Source organism: Manis pentadactyla (assembly GCF_030020395.1).
Source record: "Manis pentadactyla isolate mManPen7 chromosome 15 unlocalized genomic scaffold, mManPen7.hap1 SUPER_15_unloc_1, whole genome shotgun sequence".
NCBI classification, from domain to species: Eukaryota; Metazoa; Chordata; class Mammalia; order Pholidota; family Manidae; genus Manis; species Manis pentadactyla.
In genome coordinates this window covers 3,438,576-3,459,019 of record NW_026644588.1, presented here as the reverse complement: position 1 = coordinate 3,459,019, position 20,444 = coordinate 3,438,576, and the positions used below count along the sequence as shown (strand labels likewise).

Here is a 20,444-nt window from a genome sequence, read left to right as displayed (position 1 = left end):
TGTGGGCTGGTCCTGTGCAGACATTTATTGATGAACAAAGGGAAGCATGATCCAGAAAAGGGGGTTTCCGCCGTCTGCTGCGTTAGGACAGCAGGTTCAAGATCAACAGCTGAACTCTAGGAAGATCTTGAGAGTCAGCCAAGCAGACAATTGAAACAGTCTCTGGGGCAGCTGGGGACGCACAGGATATATCTGGAGTCATCTGGGTGACTGTAGGACTATAGCTGGGTCTCTGGAAACAGCCAAGTGATTTGTAGCTGGGTCTCTGGAAACAGCCATGTGATTGTAGCTGGGTGCCTGGAAACAACCAAGTGTCTAGCTGGGTTTCTGGAAACAAGTGCTACATGTCCCTCCAAAGAGCCAGTTGATTTTAGGAGGGACCATATGGCTAATAAATCTCCTCAGTGTTGGTCGGGGACCTCCAGACTCAGCTGTTGCCTCCAGGAGAGACGACTGGATGACTTCCCAGAGGCAGATGATTCCATAGGGAAGCCCCCCAAATGACCACTTCAGGCTTTGGCGAGAGTGCCTTCCTGCATCTCTAGGAGCAGGGACCAGGCAGCCTCGAGTCAGTGTCTGGCGAGGGCTGCGTATGTGCTGGACTCGGCCGTGGGCTCTGCGGACTGTGGGGATGCAGCTCGGGCCACCCTCTGTGCGAGCATCCGATGGTCCAGCCGAGCATACGTCACCTCCTGGGGGTCTCCTGCAGCGGGGGTCTGAGGGAGAGACCCAGGGTGAGCAGGGGTGACCCGGGGTAGCCCTGAGAGGGTAGGGGGCTGTGGGAAGGGAACACTGTGGCAGCCGGCCTCCAAGTGGCCCCTATGATCCCTCCCCCTGGAATCACCAGTGTGGGGTCCCTTCCCACACAGAAGCAGGGTTGGTCTGTGTGACCAGCATGGCAGAATGAGGTCATGCCCCCTCCCAGGGAAGGCCCTTCCCTCTCTGTGACCCCCTCCCTCTGGAGGAGGCCGGCTGCTGTGGAGAAGCCCACGTGGTACAACATCCCAGAAGTGGGTGTTTTGGGCACAGCCAAGCCTTTGTGTGATGTGCCTATGGCCCTGGTCCACCTTGACATGATATGAGGACTGTAAGCCAGAACCACCCAGCTAATCTGCTCCTAAGTTCCTAATCCAAGTAACTGAGATAATTTTGTTATACTGCTAAAATCGGGGTCATTTGTTATGCAGCAACGGATGGCTGATACACAAACTTACTGAGGTGCATATCTCCCTGTCCTTCTCAGGAAGCCTGTCCACTGTGGCCAGATCTGGAGGGGAGAGGACAAGGGGTCAGTTCTCTGGGGTGGACCTCAGCAGGCACATTTGCCTGAAAACTCAGAGCTTCAGACTTGCTCTTGCTTCCCATCTAGAACATTCTAGAATGTTCCCAGGTGTTTGTCCTCCACTCATTGCTCCTTGAACAGTGCTGAACCCCCACTTCCCCTCCCTCTGGCCTGTCCAATCTCCTTGAGCCTTTACCTGGTGTCCTCTCCAAGGCGTCCACAGCTGGGCAGGCCCTGAGAGGAAAGAACAGGTGAGTGCTGGGCCCCCCAGGAATCAGAGGATGGCAGGGGGGCTGGGGGTCATCCCAGGGTCCTCACCTCTCCTGGGGCATCTGCTCCTTGCCTGTGCTGCTGAGGGGCCCTAAAGACAGTCAGGAGTGTGAATTAAGACCGGCCCTCTTCCCAGCACCCCAAATAGCCTGCCCAGGTCACCCCACCCTCTTCCTGAGACCTACTGTGTTTTCTCTGATGCTGGCGCAGGAGGAAGACAATCAGGAGAAGGAGACAAAGGAGAAAGGCCACAGAAACCCCAGCGAGAATATATATGTGCTCTGCCAACAGGCCTGGTGGAGCAGGGGAGGCAGGACCGGTTACCAGCGGCGCGCACCTACCGAGGCCTACTGCGTACCATGCATGCACTGGGGGACTGTCATGTGCACATTCATACACCAGATCTCTCTCATGCTTAACAGTCCTGAGACTGTTACAGACCCGGGGTCCTGAGTGCTGAAGCCTCCGCGCACAGAGCACCGGCCTTGGCGATACCAAGGCCCGTTCTCGTCCCCCTGCTGCAGGAAGCACACTCCAGGCCCGTGCTGCTCTGTCCCCGTCACTCACCGCCATCGTTACTGTCCTCTGCATGTGTCTGCGTGTCTCCTGGAAGGAGGGATCAGGAGACACAGGTCAGAGGCCTGAGCTGGAGAGAGAAGGCTCTGAGCCTTCCCAGGCCCTCGCCAGGGCCTCCCTCACTGCCTGGACCCTCGCCTGCTCCCCCTGAAACTTTCAACGAGAACAGAACCGCTCCACATCTGTGCTGTCCAATAGGGTGACCATACGCGACTATTCCTCTTGACATTTAAGTTAAATAAATGTAAAAGTCAGATCCACAGATGCAGTAGCCATGTTTCAAGGGCTCAGTGGCCACACCTGGCTGACTGGGTGGCACAGATATCCAGCGTCTGCCTGCAGGAGGTGGCCTGGCCCTGCTGGGCTCCCCCCCTTACAGAGACAGGCCCCCTTCAGGAATAGAGTGGGAACCCTTCCTTTCTCACCCCCTCCTGACCTCCCACCCGAGCGCAAGACTCCCCGTCTCAGATTCCTCCTTTCTCTCAGCACCCCCAGACAGGGTTGGAACCCATCCAATGTGCAGAGGCCCAGCTGCCTGAAGCTCCGCCGTTGTGGGGCAGGCGGCATCCCACCAGCCAGGGCCCCACGGGGGCATGCGGGGTACCCACCGGCTCCGTTCCGTGCACCCGCTCTGCAGGGCGCCGCATCACCCGTTTAACAGGTGACCCCTGGGCCAGGGATCACTGGGCTCCACGTGTGGGGAACCCCGTGTCCCCTCTTCTGGACAGCGCCCCTCCCTCCGGCTGCTCCGGAAGGCTGAGTCCTCAGTATCCTTTACGAAAGGCAGGAAACCCCCCCTCGGAGTGACGTCCCCTCAACACTGCGTCCCTGGCCGCAGAGCCAGGACCCCACCCGCCCTTCTAATGCCGTGGCCGTCTGGACTTTCCTTCCAGACATTTACTACAATTTAAAGTTATATATATGCTATATACATAGAAATATATATCACAACACATTTTTATATTTATAACATATTCCATATAAAAATATATTTATTAGCAAACATAAATATACTTAAAGTTATGACATTATGTATAATTTATAGAAATATTTTAATTGTATTTTTAAAATATTTGAAATGTAAGCTGTATATCAATTATACATATTTAATATATATAATATGTACTTGTATTGGCATTCACATATATATAGTAATACATTATAATGTTATAACCATCTATAATACTATGTAATTCTGAACACTTATATGTAATAACATCAATGTATTTTTAATGGTTACATTTTAATACACTTAATACGTATATTAATGCATGTTGATTCTATTAGGTACATGTTGCAATACGTAATGTAAACACGTATTCTAATGTATTTAAATTACAGAGCTGAAGTTTTACCTCGCAAATTATGTGTTTGTATTTTGTACATGCACCTACACACCGACGTGCGTCTCCACTCATTCCGACAGGCCCTCCTCAGCAAAGCCCGACGGCGAGGACCGCTGCGGGCACCCACGGCGCGCAAGCCCCCCCCCGAGGGCGCTCTTCCGGCCGCAGCACTGCCCGCCCCGCACCGCGCGCGCCCCCTGGGGAGGGCCGGCCTGGAGCTGGAACCCTGATCCCCGCGGTCCCGCTGCCGGGGAGGCAGAAGGCAGGGAGCGGGCGGGGGCACTGCCCCGTGCGCGCCCCGCCCAGGGGCTCAGGGCCCTCCGGGGAGAGGGGCGTCTTCCTCCAGGTGCCCTTGGCCTGTGTCCAGGCGTCATCGCCCAGGCATGAGGTCAGGGGTCTGGCCGCCCTGCGCAGGCTGCACCCCTCAGAGCCTGGTGCTCTGGGCAAGCAACTTTTATCTTTTCAGCCCAGGAAAGAGGGGCTGAGGGGGTCAGAGGAGCCCCACCCACCTGGGCTGTGGCCCCCGAAACTGACTCCCGGGTCTGTGCCGTCAGCGTGGACCCTGTGACAAGCCCCCAGGGCCTCTGGGCGGCAGCCCCCAACAGCAGTGTTACCACTCCCCAGTCCGGGCCCAGGGCAGAGGCTGGGCCCTGGAGACCGACTCCCAGCGCAGGGCGCCCCAGAAGCCCCTTCAGGAGGAGGCGGGCGGCTCGCCAGCTGGGGACGAGGAGCTGACCTCTCTGGGGCTTCCTGTGCCCAGGGGCATGGCAACGGCCGAAGCTTCCGTGGGGGCTGCCTGGGTCCCGGCCCATGCCCTCTGCACCCTGCGCAGCCTTCCGAGGGCCGAGTCTGGCCGTCACGCACTCCCAGACAGACCTGGGGCGCAAGGGAGGCGTCCTCACCTGTCACCCGCAGCTCCAGAAGCTCGCTGCGCCCGGACCAGGACCCTTTAAGGTAGATGCAGTAATAGTGCCCAGCAATGTCCTCGTCTGCAGGGACGGGGAATCTGGCCACCGTCTCGTGCAGTGGGTTCTCCATGTCTGAATGACTGCCGGTTCCCTCCTTCTCCAGGCGAAATGTATCAAACCCAGCGGGGCTGTGACACTCGATGGTCACAGGCTGCCCCCGGGGGATGACAGAGCTCGGGTCGGCCCGGATGGAGGGCCTGGGCAGGGCCCCTAGGAGGGAAGCGGAGCCGCTCTCAGGTCCTTGTTAGGACAATTCACCTGTTTCAGATGCTCAATTCAATTTTCTTTTTAGCAGATTTCCAGAGCTGTGCAACCATGACCACAGTCCAATTTTAGAACATTTCCATCTCCCACAAAACAGCCCCACCCCCGCTGCCGCCTCTGCCCCTTCTAGGCGGATGTGAATCCTCATCAGGGCAGAGCTGTTCCTCCCACTTGACGTAAGGACCCTGAGACTTGGTCATATCTTGAGCTTCACTCAGGGTGACAGGGGAGGTGTCAGCGGGGGCGAGGGGCCCAAGCGTATTTGCTGCAGAGAGTGTCTCCCTACCTGCTCAGAGCCACTTTCTGGGGGACAGAAAGGGCCAGGAGGGAGGGAGGTGCAGGGTGAGCATGGCCAGGTGACTGGTGGGGACACAGGAGTCTGGGGTCGATCGGAACGGCTCTGGCCAGTCTGGGGTGAGATTGCGGGGGGCTGAGGGGCCGGTCCGCAAAGCTCCGGGAAGTCCGGCAGGGGTGGGGGGTGGGGGGAGCATGTGGTGGTGCCCACAGATCTGGCCACGCAGACCCCAGGGGAGGAGGCCCCTGCGCAAGGCAAGTCCTCCGCGGGTCCCTCATATCTGGGTTTCCTCTGTTTTTTCTACCTCTGTCTCTGCCTTATTTCCATCTTGTTAAGGTTCTTGAAAACCCGCATCTGGGACGAGAGGGTGGGGAGAGAGGGTGGGGAGAGGGGGTCTGCAGCCCTGGACGAGGGGGGGGGAGGTCTCAGGGCTCCCCAGCCCCGGATGGAGCAGGGAGCTGGCAGGCAGCTCCTGTGAACTCTTTCAACCACATCTTAGCACCTATCTGTCCCTTTGTGGGTGCCCATCGTGTCCGCGAGTTCTCCGAGCCTGGGAGACACACACGTGACCCCTGCCCTTTTGGGAAGTCCAGAGGAGGACACACACTGGTCAAATAATTGTCCAAATCCACAGCTGCCAACGGGCCCATAACTCAGTGGGGTGAGTGCGGGACTCGGGCGGCCCAGGGGAAGCAGAGCTGCCCGCGTGCTGCCCTTCCCGGAGGTCAAGGGAAGAGGCATCTGAGCCGAGCTCGTGTGAATGTCCCAAGCTGAGCGGACAGAGGGGGCGGGCGTGCGAGGCCTCGGGGCGTGGGGAGGCCTGGGGGTAAGGCGGCGCGGCGGCCCTGGGGCAGGGCAGAGCCAGGCCTGAGCGATCTTACTCTATCTGAGGATAAACTGTGAAATCTTTCAAATTGGGGAAGTACTTTCAAGGCACTCCACACAAAATTAATATTTCCCCTGAAAATAAAATGTATACGAAAAATAAATGAAAAATGTAACCAAGACCTAAACCCTTCTAAATCACCCACCTGCCCTGGGTGATATGTTTGTCTGTAGGGAGTGAGGAAGATGGGATCAAGTCTGAACTCAGATTTCGCCCCAACAAGGGTGGCGTTCTCTGCCCAGTGGGCGCTGAGCGGGTCTGGGCTTGTGTGGGGGGCGCTCGTGGGCCAGCCTGGCTCTGTGGGGTCTGGTGGGTGGGTCGGTCTTTGAGGGCACAGGTGGAGAAGGCAGAGAGGCCCAGCAAGGGTTACACATTTGGGGTTGTTTGCAATTTGGGGTGCATCTCAGGGCCTCCCCCAGCCCCCAGGATTGGCACCACTCCTGTGTAGAGCTGCCTCTGGGGTGCAGAGGGTGGGGAGAAGAGACTCACCCTCCTGCGTCCGGATCACCTGGCCCATGCAGAGAGCTGGAAGAGAAGCCCCAGTGAGAGAGCGCCCACCCTCCCTTCCTGGGGGGCTGCTCTCACTGGGCTGCTGGAGCCAGCAATCAGCCTCCATAACTCCAAACCCCCCTGCCCCCAAATCGCGTCCTGCTACCGTCCCTCCTTCTGCTCAAAAATAGTCTCCAGGCAAATCCCCAATTCCTCCTTTCTAACAGGCGCTTCCTTCCCGGGACCCCTCTTGGGCCTGAACACGTGAAGTCCTAAATACCCCGGAGCCCATTCCTAGGACTGAAGCTTCTGTGGTCAGACTTAGGTTCAAGGCAAAAGGCAAGGGCTGACCCTAGGGGGGCCTCTTTGCTCCAGGACTGCAGTCAGGACGGGGCAAGGAAGCAAGCCTCCCTCCCCAAGTCTCCCCCCAGCCTCCTCTGTCCCTCAGCCCTCCACCTCTGTGCTAGGACTCACCGAGGCCCAGGAAGGTGGGGAGATGGGGGGTCATGGCCCAGAGCCCTGCAGCCCGGGCAGTCCCGGAGCCACAGCAGAGGGGCAGAGCCTGCAGCTGACACAGGAGACAGGATGTGCTGGCCGGGACTGTCAGGGGTTTCCACAACAACCACTTCCCCAAAAGGGGAAGAGCCATTTCTCCTGTCCTTCCTGCTTTTCCCAAGACAGAGACAGGGGAGGGCCTTGGCTTCCGTAAGATGCTTCTCCCCCAGAGCTCTGAGGAGGCTGAACTCATCTCCGATGAACCCGTGAGGTGTAAACCACTTTCTCCATCTAGGAGACAAAGCAGAACATGGATTTGTGCCCAACAGTAGGACTCGCATGTCAGCCCCAGCTCCACAAAACAGCCATCTGTTCTTGGGCAAGACCGTACGTCAGTTTATGCCAACATTTCCAAATATTTAAAATGGAAAGTCTAAAATCCTCTTCTAAGCCTTCAATATTATAATACTTGTTAAATTCCCAGCAAGGTATTGAGTGCATTAAAATATCCTACTAAGCTTACAGCCTGGGTCTTGGGGGAGAGGGTAAAGTTTGGGTTAAGGCAATCTAGCAATCCTATTTGCAGTGACTGGTTAGAGGGGGGCATATGACCAGGTATGGCCGACGATACCTAAAGCAGGCTATAGCCGGATTTCAGGGAATCCTATTTCTCCCTGAGGAACAGACGGTCTCATGAAAACCTTGTCCCCTTTACTCCCATCCTTCACAGGCAGCTAAATCGTGGTGATGTGGTGTCTGGAGCTGCAGCAGCCATCTCACGACCGTGAGGCGCCAGGCCTGAACACAGCGGTGAGAACACTGAGCAGCCTGAGGTGGAAGAACACAGATCCAGGGTTCTTAGAAGTTGCTAAACCAACCCTGGGACTGCCTATTCCTGGAATTCTTAAAAGGTATACAATAAATACCCTAGGTTGTCTGTCAGAATGTTGGAGTAAGTCTATGGACCAACACTCCATCTCAAAATATAATTATTTTTTAAAAAACCCAAAACAGCTTAATACAATATTCTAAAGACCTTCGTAAATGCCCCATAGAAATGAAAACTACATGAGGGCTATGCAATCAGAAATTAAAGGAAGGGGGGATTCCGCAGAGTCAGGCTGAATGTTGAATGAGGCTCTTGCCTTGACAGCGATAAGTGAGGTTCTATTTTCATGGCCTTGCAGACCGTAGGGACTAAAGGATAAAAGCCCAGGGGTCACCCTAGTTAAGGAGTCTGGGGAGACTCTCCCTTTGCTAAACCAGAATTCAAAAGCTTTCGTTGTAAGAGTGGATCAAAATTATTCATCCATTTCTGAGAGCTGCCCAAGAACACAGGGTTTGAAGCTTAACAGCAAACAGGAGGCCCAAAAATGCTGTTCCTGGGAAATGACTAACACAGCAGCCAGCCCTGTGTGTCTGTGACTTTCTGGTCTTTTCTTTCTGTGTGTGTCTTTGTCTGTCTGTCTGTCTGTCTGCCTCTCGGTATCTCTTCCTCTCTTTTCTCTGCTCTCCCATCTCTAAGGAGTCTAGGGCCCCAGCCCTGCCAGCCATGCCCCTTGGTCCTTTACAACAGGACGCACCCCCCAAGCTGTGTGTCAAGGAAGGGCGGACCCCTAAAGGCTGCCTTTCTGGTCGGCTCTCAGAAGCTGGCCGGGCTATTTCTCATCCTTCTGAGACACCCAGGAAGCAGATGCGGGCACCCTCCTAGAGCTCCTGCTCCTGGCAGACACAGCCCAGTTTCTGCGGGGCGGCCACAGGCTCTTGGCCACAGCAGCCCTGCCCGCTCCCCAGACACCAGCTCCACCCCGCAAACCTCAGGCTTGCCTCGTTCACCCCGTTCTGCCTCTCAGCTCTGACTCCAGTGGCCAGTGGCTTCTATGCATTAAATTCCCCTTCCGACCTTTCTTCCATCTTCATTAGTGATTTTTAATCAGCTTCATTGAGGAATAATCTACATACAACAAATTGTAAGTATGTGAGAGTCCATGAGTCCGGCAGGTGTGAAACCACCTTCATAGATTTCCGTCACCCCCAAAAGATTCCCGCCCCTTTGCCCCCAGGGGACCACTGATCTTCTTTCTTTTTTTCTTTTGGGAAAATGTATGGTTGGTAACATTTTTTAAACCAGCTTCTTAACTTGAAATCATGTTCGATTTGCAGAAAAGTTGCAAAGATGCCGAGAACCCTTGTAAACCCCCTGTCCACTTTCCCCTAATGTCCACATCGGTCAAAACCAAGCAGTTAACACCGATGCAACAAATCTCTAAACCACGAGCTCATTTGGATTGTATCCGTTTTTTTCACTAATGTTCTTTTCTTGTGCCAGGACCCAATTCAGAGGACGGTTTTTTAAATACTTTTAAATACCTAGAAGAGTTTGTTTTCCTGGTTAGGTCCTAATCATGCTCGGGGAGAATGTGGGGATGGGCTGACCACTTAGGACAGGAACGGCTGAAAGTACCAACATCTGTGGTTCCTCCACATACGAACATCACAGGGGCCACAGGGCGGTTATTCCGGGTTTTTCCTTAAGGAGGCAATTCAGAGCTGTCATCCTTCCCCACTCTCAAAAGGCCCTCAACCTTGGCATTCTCCTACAGTTTTGATCCCCAACAACTGGAGAATATTTATGTCCAAGGCTCACTACAGGACAAGCATCGTGCATCTTCCTCAAACAAAACCTTTACTTGGAGTGTTGCACAAATATTGAAGGATGATGCCATTCATAGATTCAGGTCTACACACAGCGTTTGCAAATTAAATGTAACCTGAATGTCAGGTGCAAAGCCAGCATCTATACCAATAAAATGACATGAGACGCAACATGAAATGTTATCAAAAGATGAGTTAGATGAAAAAACAGATTGGAACGGTCATTACCTGGAGCCAGAGGAGGGGTGATTGGGGAAATGTTTAAGTGTACATATTTGTGACTTGTAGGTAAACCCTGGAGTCCTAATGCGTGGTATGGTAATTACAGATTATAAAACTGTATTCTAGGCATTAAACCTGCTAAGAGACTAGATCTTGATTGTCCCCACCATCAGAAGAAATTATAATTATGTGGCATGACAGAGGTGTTAGCTAACGCTACAATGACATAGTGTTGTACATTTTAAAATTGCATGATATATGTCAGTTGTACTCAATTTAAAAAAATGGTGTTTGCACCTGACTAATCCAACTAGTCCCAGAATGCTGGAGGCACAGTCCCTCCCGCTGACCAGCTCTCCCCCTGGGACTCCGATGAGCCATGACCCACCGTCCACTCCCGTGGGCAGACCCGGGCTCCCAAGCTGGGTCCTGGTGCTCAGAGCGTGCTGCATCTTCCAGCCCTGGGTCTCGCCCTCCACACACAGAACAGCTGATCGAATCTCAGAGACCTCCATTTCTAAGCGTCCCCAGCTTGGCCCGGCCAAATGGGAGTGTCAGCAGCGGGGTCCATGGAACAGAATCGGAGCCTGGAAGCCCAGGGGTCTCTGCTTTTTGCTGTTTCCAGGAGGCAGAACTGCAAAGCCCTCCCAGGTCACCCGCATTAGCTCACCCCTCTGTGCTCCACCCTCCTGCCTGGGGATCCCCTTCCAATTCAGGCAAGAAAGCAACCTGTGGATGGGGGTGACTCACCCATCTGCACTGGATCCTCTGTTGGAACCCTGGAAGGAAGGCTTCTTGATGGATGACCCTCCTCCATAGGAATCCTGGCCTCCTTGTAACTGTGTTGTCCAGGCTACCAGCCCTGGCTGCTGGGCCTGGGATGGGGCGTGGGACACACACAGCTTCCCACGGGCTCCCGCCCCAGCTGTGGACAGAATTTTCCACCAGCCCTCTCCTCCGGGCTCTTGCAGGACTTACCAAGACCACAGGTGATGAACGTGTGCTTGCAAAAATACTTCTGCTGCCCTTGAGGCAGGAGCTGCACAGAACCGAAAGCTGCACAGGCTGTGGTGTGCCGGGCGCCACACCACAGCTCAAATAGTCTGCAAGTTGGCAGCGGAACGTAAGGATGTGCGGTTTCTTTCTACTCGGTATAGGTCTATGATTTTCCCCAGGCTGGGGCTGAGCAAAGAGCATACCTCCCTGAACACTTCCTACACAAGACCCAGGGCCGTCTTAGGCAAACCTCTCCCCTGATGAGTGCTGGACATGAATCTCATCGCTGCCTCAAGACCTATGTCTGAAGTGGTCACAGTTCACCATTCCCAAGAGCTAAACTCATATCAAAGCTTTCTAAAAATATTTTTCTTTTCTCCTTTTCCTTCACTAGAAGCTCTAATTACTATTGGAATATACAACACTCCTTTACCAATTGCATGTGAAAGTATATTATTCTTACAAGAAAAACTGAAACACACATTCAGATGATTCTTCCCCCTAGAATTTTGACTCAATACCACTTATAAAACCATTAATTTTCTTTCATGAAGGTCAGTGGGTTACTGAATGTATCTTGAAGGTCGATAGAACTGGCAAAGCACAATATTTGTAAAAACCGGTTCTTGCTAGAGGATGCTATCTAAAATCCTCTTATTCATGGACCAAGTAAGATTTCTCTCTCCCTCCCTCTCCCCCTTCCCCGCCTGCCTTCTGATTGCTCAGGCTTCCCCCTCTCTACTCTCTAATCTGTATTTTCCTTAAAGACAGCCCTACAGCCCCGGGCCCTTGGGCACATGCACTGTTCACGTAATGCTGTATTCAGTGGCACGCTGGGGCCAGCCCGGCTCAAACCAGTTCCTGACACCTGGCTGCCAACATCTCTCCCCAGTTTCACAGTTCATGGATGCCACATTGGTGACGTGAAACCAAATGGTAGCCAAGGTGTGACATTTGACACCTGGCAGAAATTGGCAACTGCTACAAATCAGGTATTTTCTCTCTGAGAGCTGATTGTAAACATTTACTACCATCCTCCCAGTTAACGTCCAGAGGCCAATTTAAAGAAAATTAAGCAGACCACGTAAAGAAAAGCCCCAGAAATCAACATCCTGCAGGAAACCTAGAAAATCAATCAAACCGTATCCACCCCTGTGGTGTACCCGTCCTGCCCCATTCCTTCCCCACCTAAAGTAACGACACCTGGAATCTCATGTTCAGATTCCCCTGCATTTTGGTAGATACAAGTGTCATCGCATATGCATGACCTGTGTGGATGTCACTTTTAACTTCATGGGGAAATACAATGAGTTTTGAAACCTCATCAGATACAGAGCGAGCATGTGTTGATATTTATTAATTCAGTAATGATGAAATCATTGCTCAGAATTCCTCTTTGTTCGAATATTTACCCTGTCTGTTGCTCTCCCTTCCTGCATACATGCATCTGTTTCCACTGGGAAGGACGATTTATTTTCCTTTTGCACGAACGTCTTATTCTTTTGGTACCCATCTATTGGGGACGAAACGTTGTTCATAGCAAGACGTGTCTTGTTTTCCACCTCCCATTCTGAAGGGCGTTTCTTGCCCTCGAGTCCCAGGCTGGCCATCATTTCCCTCCTGCGCCCTTAAATATGGTACCCATTGCTGCCGCCATTAATCATTTCTGCTGCAGACGAACTGTGAATCTTACCATGGCTCTTTTGAAAATAATGCGTCCTTTTTCTTCCAAAGTTCTGAAGATTTTGTCTTTGTGTTTCAGTAGTTTTTCTATGATGTGTCTTGTGTGTGTGTGTGTGTGTGTGTGTGTGTGTTCATTTTTATTGAAGTACCACAGACAAAGTGCCCGTGTGCCGTGCACAGTGCAATGGATTTTCACAAATGGAGCACACATCTGCCACTGCTACCCTGATTCATAAGCAGCATTACTGGCTCCATATAAGCCCCTTTCTTCGGCTTCCCAGCGACGCTTTTCCAAAAGTAATGTCTATCCTCACTCATATCAGTGTAGGTTCAATGTGCTTGTTTGCATTCTTTCCATAGATGTAAATACACTCTACTGTCTGTGGGTGTCTGGCTTCTTCCGTTTGACCACATGTTGTTAAGATGTATGCACAGTAATGCATGGACGCGTACACCACCAGTTCTCACTGCTGTAGAATGTTCCTTCGTGTGAGTAGCCGCAATGTGTTTATCCATTCCAGGGCTCACAGGCACGTGTTACCCCTGCGCTTGGACTATGATAGGTAGTATGGCTTTGTGTATCACAGTACGCTTATTGATGAGCATATGTATGTGCATCTCTGTTGGTATAAACCTAGGAGCATGACTGTTGTGTTTTGTGCTGTGCATTTACTCAACTTGAGTGGGCACTGCCCAGCATTCTGCAAAGTGATCATGCCCACTTACACCCAGCACTCTACACCCCCACCCGCCCTCCAAGCTCCTCCCTTCTATTTCAGGCGTGTTCTTACGGGTATCTTCTTGTGGTTTTAGTTTGCATTTCTCGGACACTAACGCAGTTGAGAATATTTTCATACGGTTTTGGTCATTTGGATATCCTTTTATTTTTGCATGTCTGTTTGAATATTTTTTCTCATTTCCTCATTTTAAAAAAAACTTGGGTTGATTAAAAAAAAACTTGGGTTGACTATTTTTTTTTTACAAAACAGTAGGAAGCTTTCTGTCTTTTTCATAAGTACAAGTCCCTGGTCAGATGTGTTCATTGTGAATATCTATTCCTGCTCCACTTGAGATTTCACTCTCTTATTGATATCTTGGTATAGAATAGAATTTCTGAATCTTGCTAGAGTCCAATTTATCTGTATTTTTGTGTTGTGTTTAGTGCTTTCTGTGTGTGTGCCAAGTGAGAAGGACCTGCCTGCCACAAAGTCTGAAGTTCTCTGGATTCCTCCCAAAGCTGTACATGCACTTTTCAGATTTGTAGCTTCAGTTCTGGGGAAATAACGTGGTGTGGGCATGTGTGTGCACATGCTAAGGGCTCAGATGCTTTCTTCAAGTGGAAACCTGATTAATACAGCACAATTTATTGGAAAGCGCACCCTTTCCCCACTGCGCCGGGGTGTCCCGTGTCCTGCGTCCCATTGCACGACATTGTATGTGCCTGCTATTAGCCTCTCTCCTGTTCTAACGTTCAGTCTGTGTGTCTGTGCACCCATAACCAACACAGCCCGTCTTCCAGCTTCACGCCGAGGCTGGACACCTTGCCCAGCGAGTCTTTCCAGCTTTGTTTTTCTTTTACAAGATGTCACTAAATAATTCTGGCCTTCTGTCTGTCTGGGGGAAAACATTTCCCTGGGTTTTGATTGAAATTGCATCAAATTCACAGACTCTTTTTGGGAGTGACATCTTTACAATATTGAGTGGGTGGCCATTATTTAGAACTTCAAAAGCTCTCTCAATGATGTTGTGGTTTTACACCTTTTGTTAGATTTATTGGTTTGTTAGATGTTTGTAGACGATTGTATATGGCATAGGTTTCTATTTTATTTCCTGTTCTACTTTTTTCTCCTGCTATGAGCAATGACTGGGTTTTGCTGGCCTTCTACAGAACAGCCATGCAAAGTTCATTTATCAATTTGAATAGCTTGTAAATTCTTTGGGATCTTATATGTACACAATGTATTCTGTGATCAATGACAGGTTTTATTATTTTGTTTCCAGTGCTTATGCCTTTTACACATTTCCTTGCTTTCTTGCCTGGCTAGAATCTCCAATACAATGTTGAATATTTATTTTATAAATTATAAAATAAATTAGTCATAGCAATGGAAGTACAGCATATAGAATATAACCAATATAACCAATAATATTGTGATATCTTGGTGTGGTGGCAGAGGGGACTGCATTTATTGTGGTGAACATTCAGGAATGTATATAATTATACACGCTGTACATCTGAAACCAATATAATATTACACACATATATATATACACATATATATATATCAACTATAGTCCAATAAATAAAAAAAGAAAAAAATGATTTCACCATTTGATATGATTATATGGTAGGGTTATTTATATATCCTTCGCCAGATGAAATTTCCTGCCCATCGTTTGTGTTGTGCTGTTCTGTCTTCCTGTGAGCGGCCCTTTGATTCTGTTGGACGTTCTGCACCTGGACGTTCAGAGCGCTCCTCTGCTGCTTCCTCCTTGGGGGCATGTCCCCTGCCTCGGCCCCTGGGCCTGCCCCGACCCCTCCCTGATTTCTGTGCCGGTGACCCGGGACCTCCGCTCGCTGCCATGCAGACCCTCGGCGCGCTTTTGCTGTTAGATCCGCTTCCCGGTGTGGTGGGGCTTGTGGGGTGGCTGGTGGATTCATCAGTCAGGGTTCTGCAGAGAGACAGACCCAACAGGGAGGGTGAATGCGTGCATGTGCATGTGCGTGTGTATAGGAAGGAAAGTGCCAGACGCACAGAGACAGAGGGAGAGGGAGCTAGGAAGGAGCTGGCTCACAGACTGTGCAGGCTGGCAGGTCCAAACCCTGCAGGGTGGGCAGGCCGGCCGGGAAGAGCTGCTGCCCCGCCCCCGCAGTCGGGGGCAGAGTTCCCTCCTCCTTGGGCACCTCAGGCTGTCTGCGCCCAAGGCCTTCTCCTGATGAGACGAGGCCCACCCGCAGCACGCGGGTCAGGCGGCTCTGCCCCGTCTCCTGATTTAAGTGCTGACGTCATCTCAGGGACGCCTTCACGGCAGCATCCAGACGAGTCCGACCGAATACCTGGTGCCATGACCCGGCCAGGCGGACCCTCGGAATTAGTGGCACAGCTCCTGACAGGTCTGCCTCCCGGGGTGCACACCGACACCCGCCATCGCTTCTGCAGCCCAGGCGGGGCACGGACTTTGAGCGGCGCTACTAACGAACAGCAGGGGTGCGTCCGCGTGCCCCACCGGTGTTGGGCTGCAGAGGGGTGAGCCCGCCGTCCCGCGGGCAGGCTGCTCCCTTGCCCTCTCGGCCTGGTGCCTGGATGAAACGCGCTGCCATCTGGGAGGAGCCGAGGGCGGCCTCTGGCCAAGACCCAGGAAGGAACCGAGGCCGCAGCCCGACCCCCCTGGGACACGGAATCCTGCCCACGGCTGTGGGTGAGCAGTTAGAACACTGAAAACCAAAACTCCCGACCGAATCCCGCAGACTCCCGAAACCCCACATGCACAGCCTCCCCCACCTTCAGCATCCTCACCAGATAGCACGTCTATTACCACTGATGAGCTCATGTTGGCACAGGGTAACCACCCACCCACAGCCCATAGCATCCCTCAGGGCTCATGCCTGGTGTACATTCTGTAGGTTTGGACAAATGCCCAATAGCATGTATCCTCCATTACGGTGTGTTGTACAGAATATTTCACTGCTGGAGAAACCCTGTGGTCAGCCACTCATCTCTCCTTCTCTCAACACCTGGCAACCACTGGCCCATAGTTTTCTTTCCCAGAATGTCATACAGTTGGAATCATACATTATGTAGCCTTTCAGACTGGCTTCCTTCACTTGGTAATAAGCATTTACATTTCCTCCCTGGCCTTTCATTACTTGATAGCCCATTCCTTTTTAGTGCTGAATAATATTCTATTGTTTGGATGTACCACAGTTTATTTATCCATTCACCTACTGAAGGACATTTGGTCACTTCCAAGTGCTGGTGATTATGATAAAAGCTGCTGTAACCATCTCTGTGCAGATTCTTGTGCAGACATAAGTTTTCAATTCATTTGGGTAAGGAAGGTGCACAATGGCTGGATCATACAGAAAGAATATGTTTAGTTTTGTAACAAACCACCAAGCTGTCTTCCAAAGTGGCCAGGCCATTTTGCATTTTGCACCAGCAGTGAGAGTTCCTGTTCCTCCACCCTTGATAGTATTTGATGGTGTCAGTGTTTTGGGTTTTGGCTCTTCTAATAGGTGTTCAGTGGAAACTTGGTTCTTAAGATGTTGAGGGAGGTGCAGCACCCTGGCTGGGGAGTCAGACAGCGCGAGATCCTCCTCTGAGCCTGTCTCCCACAGCCTCAGTGTCCCGGACAACTCACTTCCCTATAAAGCTTCATGAATATGAGCTTGTGAATTCCCTTTCTTCAGAAGCCCATCAACCAATATTTACCAGTTGTCTGTCACGGGCTTGAGCCCATCAACCAATATTTACCAGTTGTCTGTCACGGGCTTGGTGTTTGGGTTACAGGAGTGAACAAATATGACAGTTCCTGTGCCCAACAGAGCTCCTATCTTGTGAGGAGACAGACTCAAACAGTGAATCATAAATTATTTAACTACCATCAGGATATAAGAGAGAGTAACACTAGTCACTGTAACAAGCCAAACCTAAAATACCAGTATCTTAGCAGAGGAGTTTGTTTCCCACCCATGTAAATGGCTGATGTGGGTGTTCCTGGGCAGAATCTTGATTTCCTGTATGGAACGACTCCAGAACACCAGCATCTTCCATCCTGTGGCCTTACCATTCTCTTGGGCAACATGGTCCTCTGCTTCCAACCCAGTCGGGAAGAGAAAGAGAGAAGAGAATCTACATCCTCTTGTAAAAGTTGCTGGCGTGGAAGTGACACACGTTATTTCTGCTCAGATGTCTTAGCTATACGTAGTTATGTCACACGTGGACGCAAGGGGACTAGACAGTAAAGTTCCTGGTGGGTGGCCCCCTCACACACACAGTCCACCATAGAAGAAACAGCCACTTGTCTGGTGAGCAGCCAGGCATCCGTGTCACATGTGGAAGGTGATGTCGAGGCACTCACATGAGCATGTGTAGCAGGGAGCGTGTTATACCCCCTCTGACCAACGCATCATCTGGGGCGATGGACTCCACGAGTAGAAAGACCTCTTGGAGTTCTGAGTGACATCAGCAGACACATGTGCACGTGCCCTCCGGAAACCAACCAGCGGGGTTTTGGCTGACCTGGTCAAGATGTGCCCATAGAGAGCCAACACACCAACGTGGCAGGCACCATGCTGCCTACCCTGCCCCAGACCTGCAGACAGGGTACAGGATGTGGCCGTCAGAGACCCAGGCCCACCACCCTGTGGTTTCTCACCAACTGTTTTGCAGAAAGGCCACACCCAAGGGGGGTGGGAGGCGGGGCGGGGGGCAGAGCCGACTGTCTCCCTTGCCCTCTCTCATTCGCGCTCCTGCCCTACCTGGGTGTTATCTCTGACCCACACACCACATCCAGAACGTCAGGGCGGCCCTGGGCTCTGCAGAGGGATTCAGAGCATGACCTGGCTGCGGGACGGACATGATACTGTGACACTGGCTCAGTGTCACAGAGCATGTGGGACCTTAAGCAAGCTGAGCCCAGGACTGTGGGTTTAGGCAGGGTAGGGTGAGGGCCTCCAGAAAAAAAGGAAAGCAAAATAACTACAGTCAGAACAATGTAACAATATGCAAAGAAGTCCCTATTGAAACTCCATGTTAAGCATTACATGAAATCAGGGTCACACTAATTCTCTAGGGTAAAGATACTAGACTAAGAATATAGACATCTTCAGTGGGCTCAGTTAAAGCTCCAAAGGCCAGGAGTGACTTGGCCTGGAATGTTTAGATGTTCCCCAGGTAAAGAAAAGTATCTCAGCATAACCCATGACTCCATTGTATCAATTAGATCACGACACTCTAAAATTTCCCTTAGCCTGCTAAGAGGCCCAGCTTGGTTTTAACTGTACCTGTGTGCTGTGATTCCCTCTCTAGCCCTAATCAAGTAAACTGCAACCCGGGCAAAAGATTAATTTGGTAAGCAAGCCCAGCTATAAACATCCCAAAAAGTTAGAAAGTAAGGTTCTTAACACACTCTTTAGCAACCCAGCCCACCTTGGGGGCAGGGCAGGCAGTCTTAATTGATGTGCTCCCGGAGAGAAGCTGCTATCCTGAGAAAGAAGCAGAGCAGCAAATTTCTTGTTACTCATCAAAAATGAGCATTCTGCGACCGCTCAGCAAGGGGTACCCTAGCTCTTTCCCCCCATTCCTGAAAATCCTCAACCGCGCATAAATCCCCTAGACAACGCACCACCACGGGCTCTCTTGTCCCCTCTTGGCCTGAGCCAGGAGCTCTGTCCTCTCACTGTATCTCTCAATAAAAGCCTCTCCCTGGCTCTCCTACCTTGAGTGTTTGTGAAGATCATTCTTGGACTCCGTGAACAAGAACCCCAGTATCAAAGCCACTGCCCAAGGAACGTTAGTAAATGGGATTTGGCGAATTTCTTTTTCTTTTTCAACCCACGCATATATATGTATTGCATGCCTATTAAGGGCCTGGTCTGTGCCAAATATTTGAGATGCACAAATCAATGGAGCTCATAGTCTAATGAGGAAGACACATATCAAACTGTCAAATCATATAATTGCAGAGGGATAGGGAACTGCAGTAACTCTGGGCCTCGGGGAAGGCCACCCTGGTGACACTGAGCTTACAAGCATGGGAACTGCCAATGTGGGCAAGCAGAGAGGAGGGGTGGGGAGACTGGGCAGAGGAGACAGCTTCTGTGAAAGCCCAGAGTCAGAGAGAGTTTTGCCAGGTCTAAGAAGCTGAGACAATTCCAGAAGAGTTAGAGATGGGAAGACAGTGAGAAGTTCCATAGAGACCGGACGTGTAAGGCTTCCTAAAAGGCTGTGTAAAAACTTGGGATTTTATCTTTAAGCTGATGGGAAAGTTTTTAAACCTTAGCCCGGCATGATGAGATTTTTGTCCAACGTGTAGCTGTATGACCACTTCATGGAGACAGAATTGGAGGAGGTAGTAAACACAACTAACAGACTACCATTTTCTGAGCCCCTAAATACCAGGCATCATTCCGAATCCTCCACGGGGGACTGCTTCTCACAATGAGTCCGTGAAGGTGTTTGCATCATTAGCCCCACTTTATAGATAAGAACACAGGCTCAGAGTGTTAGTTAACTTGATTAGCAATGGGCATCAAGCAAGCTGTGGAGCTGGGTCTCAGCCTGGGCAGGCCCTATGTCCTCACCTGGGATGGCTATGTCATATTTAGCAATAGTACACAAAACTATACTTTAAATGTATTAAAATAAAAACGGCATGGACAGACCACTTAGGAAGCTCTTGACCTCTAGGAGAGAGAGGAATTGCTTGGAGTGGGACGGTGACAGCTGGAATTTCAATAGGTGCGTGGAATGTCCTTCTCCCGAGACGTACCTGGCTCACCCCTCCAGGCTTCCTCCAGTCCTCCTTTCTCATTTCTACCTCCCCAGACCCTCCTTTCCAAAACTGCTGCATTTTATATTGTCTTTTCCCCCCTCTTTGATGTGTAGCGTTAGCCTTGTTATGTATTTTACTTATTAGTCATCTTTACCATCTGTCTCCCCCTAGAATACGTTCTGGTTCTAGCTTCTAGTGTTTTTTTCTGTAGTATTTCCTACTTTTTCTGCACTGTTTGTATTTTTCTGGAGGGGTTCCTATCATGTCTTTGCACCCAGAGCAGTATCTGGCACCTAGCGGATATGTAATAAATATTTTTGAATGATGACGAACACACAGACACATGCAGAACACAGGAAGGTAAGGAAGACGGCAGCCCATTGCCACCGGACACAAGCCCAGGGTCTGTGTTTCTGTAAGGGGATCCCAGTTCTGCCAGCTTAAGCTCTCTGACTCTGAGCAAGTGACTCTTTATGCTTCTGCGCTTTTTTTGAAGTAATGGTACTTAACTCTCAGAGGT

The 20,444-nt window shown here is 51.1% G+C and overlaps 1 protein-coding gene across 3 annotated transcripts; it reads right to left on the bottom strand.

Moving 5' to 3' along the window:
• Positions 1-7,718, bottom strand: LAIR1 (leukocyte associated immunoglobulin like receptor 1). Of its 3 annotated transcripts, XM_057496653.1 has the most exons (10): positions 7,503-7,716; positions 6,851-7,162; positions 6,377-6,412; positions 4,377-4,652; positions 2,120-2,158; positions 1,738-1,845; positions 1,601-1,643; positions 1,479-1,516; positions 1,215-1,267; positions 1-716 (listed from the first exon to the last, which is right to left on the bottom strand). In XM_057496653.1, the coding sequence occupies exons 2-10, from the start codon at positions 7,122-7,124 to the stop codon at positions 570-572; spliced, it is 1,014 nt and encodes a 337-aa protein (XP_057352636.1). In that variant the 5' UTR covers positions 7,125-7,162; positions 7,503-7,716; the 3' UTR covers positions 1-569. The 3 variants fall into 3 exon arrangements, with proteins under 3 accessions (XP_057352636.1, XP_057352638.1, XP_057352637.1); XM_057496655.1 differs by lacking the exon at positions 1,738-1,845 and having other exon boundaries at positions 7,503-7,718; XM_057496654.1 differs by lacking the exon at positions 6,377-6,412 and having other exon boundaries at positions 7,503-7,717.
• Positions 7,719-20,444: the final 12,726 nt, after the last annotated feature.

Coding starts and splice junctions, on each gene's coding strand:
- LAIR1 (XM_057496653.1), bottom strand. CDS start 7,124: ATGAGTTCAGCCTCCTCAGAGCTCTGGGGGAGAAGCATCTTACGGAAG. Junction 6,413..6,850: donor CCCCACCTTCCTGGGCCTCG/GTGAGTCCTAGC, acceptor CTTCTCTTCCAG/CTCTCTGCATGGGCCAGGTG. Junction 1,268..1,478: donor CGCCTTGGAGAGGACACCAG/GTAAAGGCTCAA, acceptor TCTCCCCTCCAG/ATCTGGCCACAGTGGACAGG.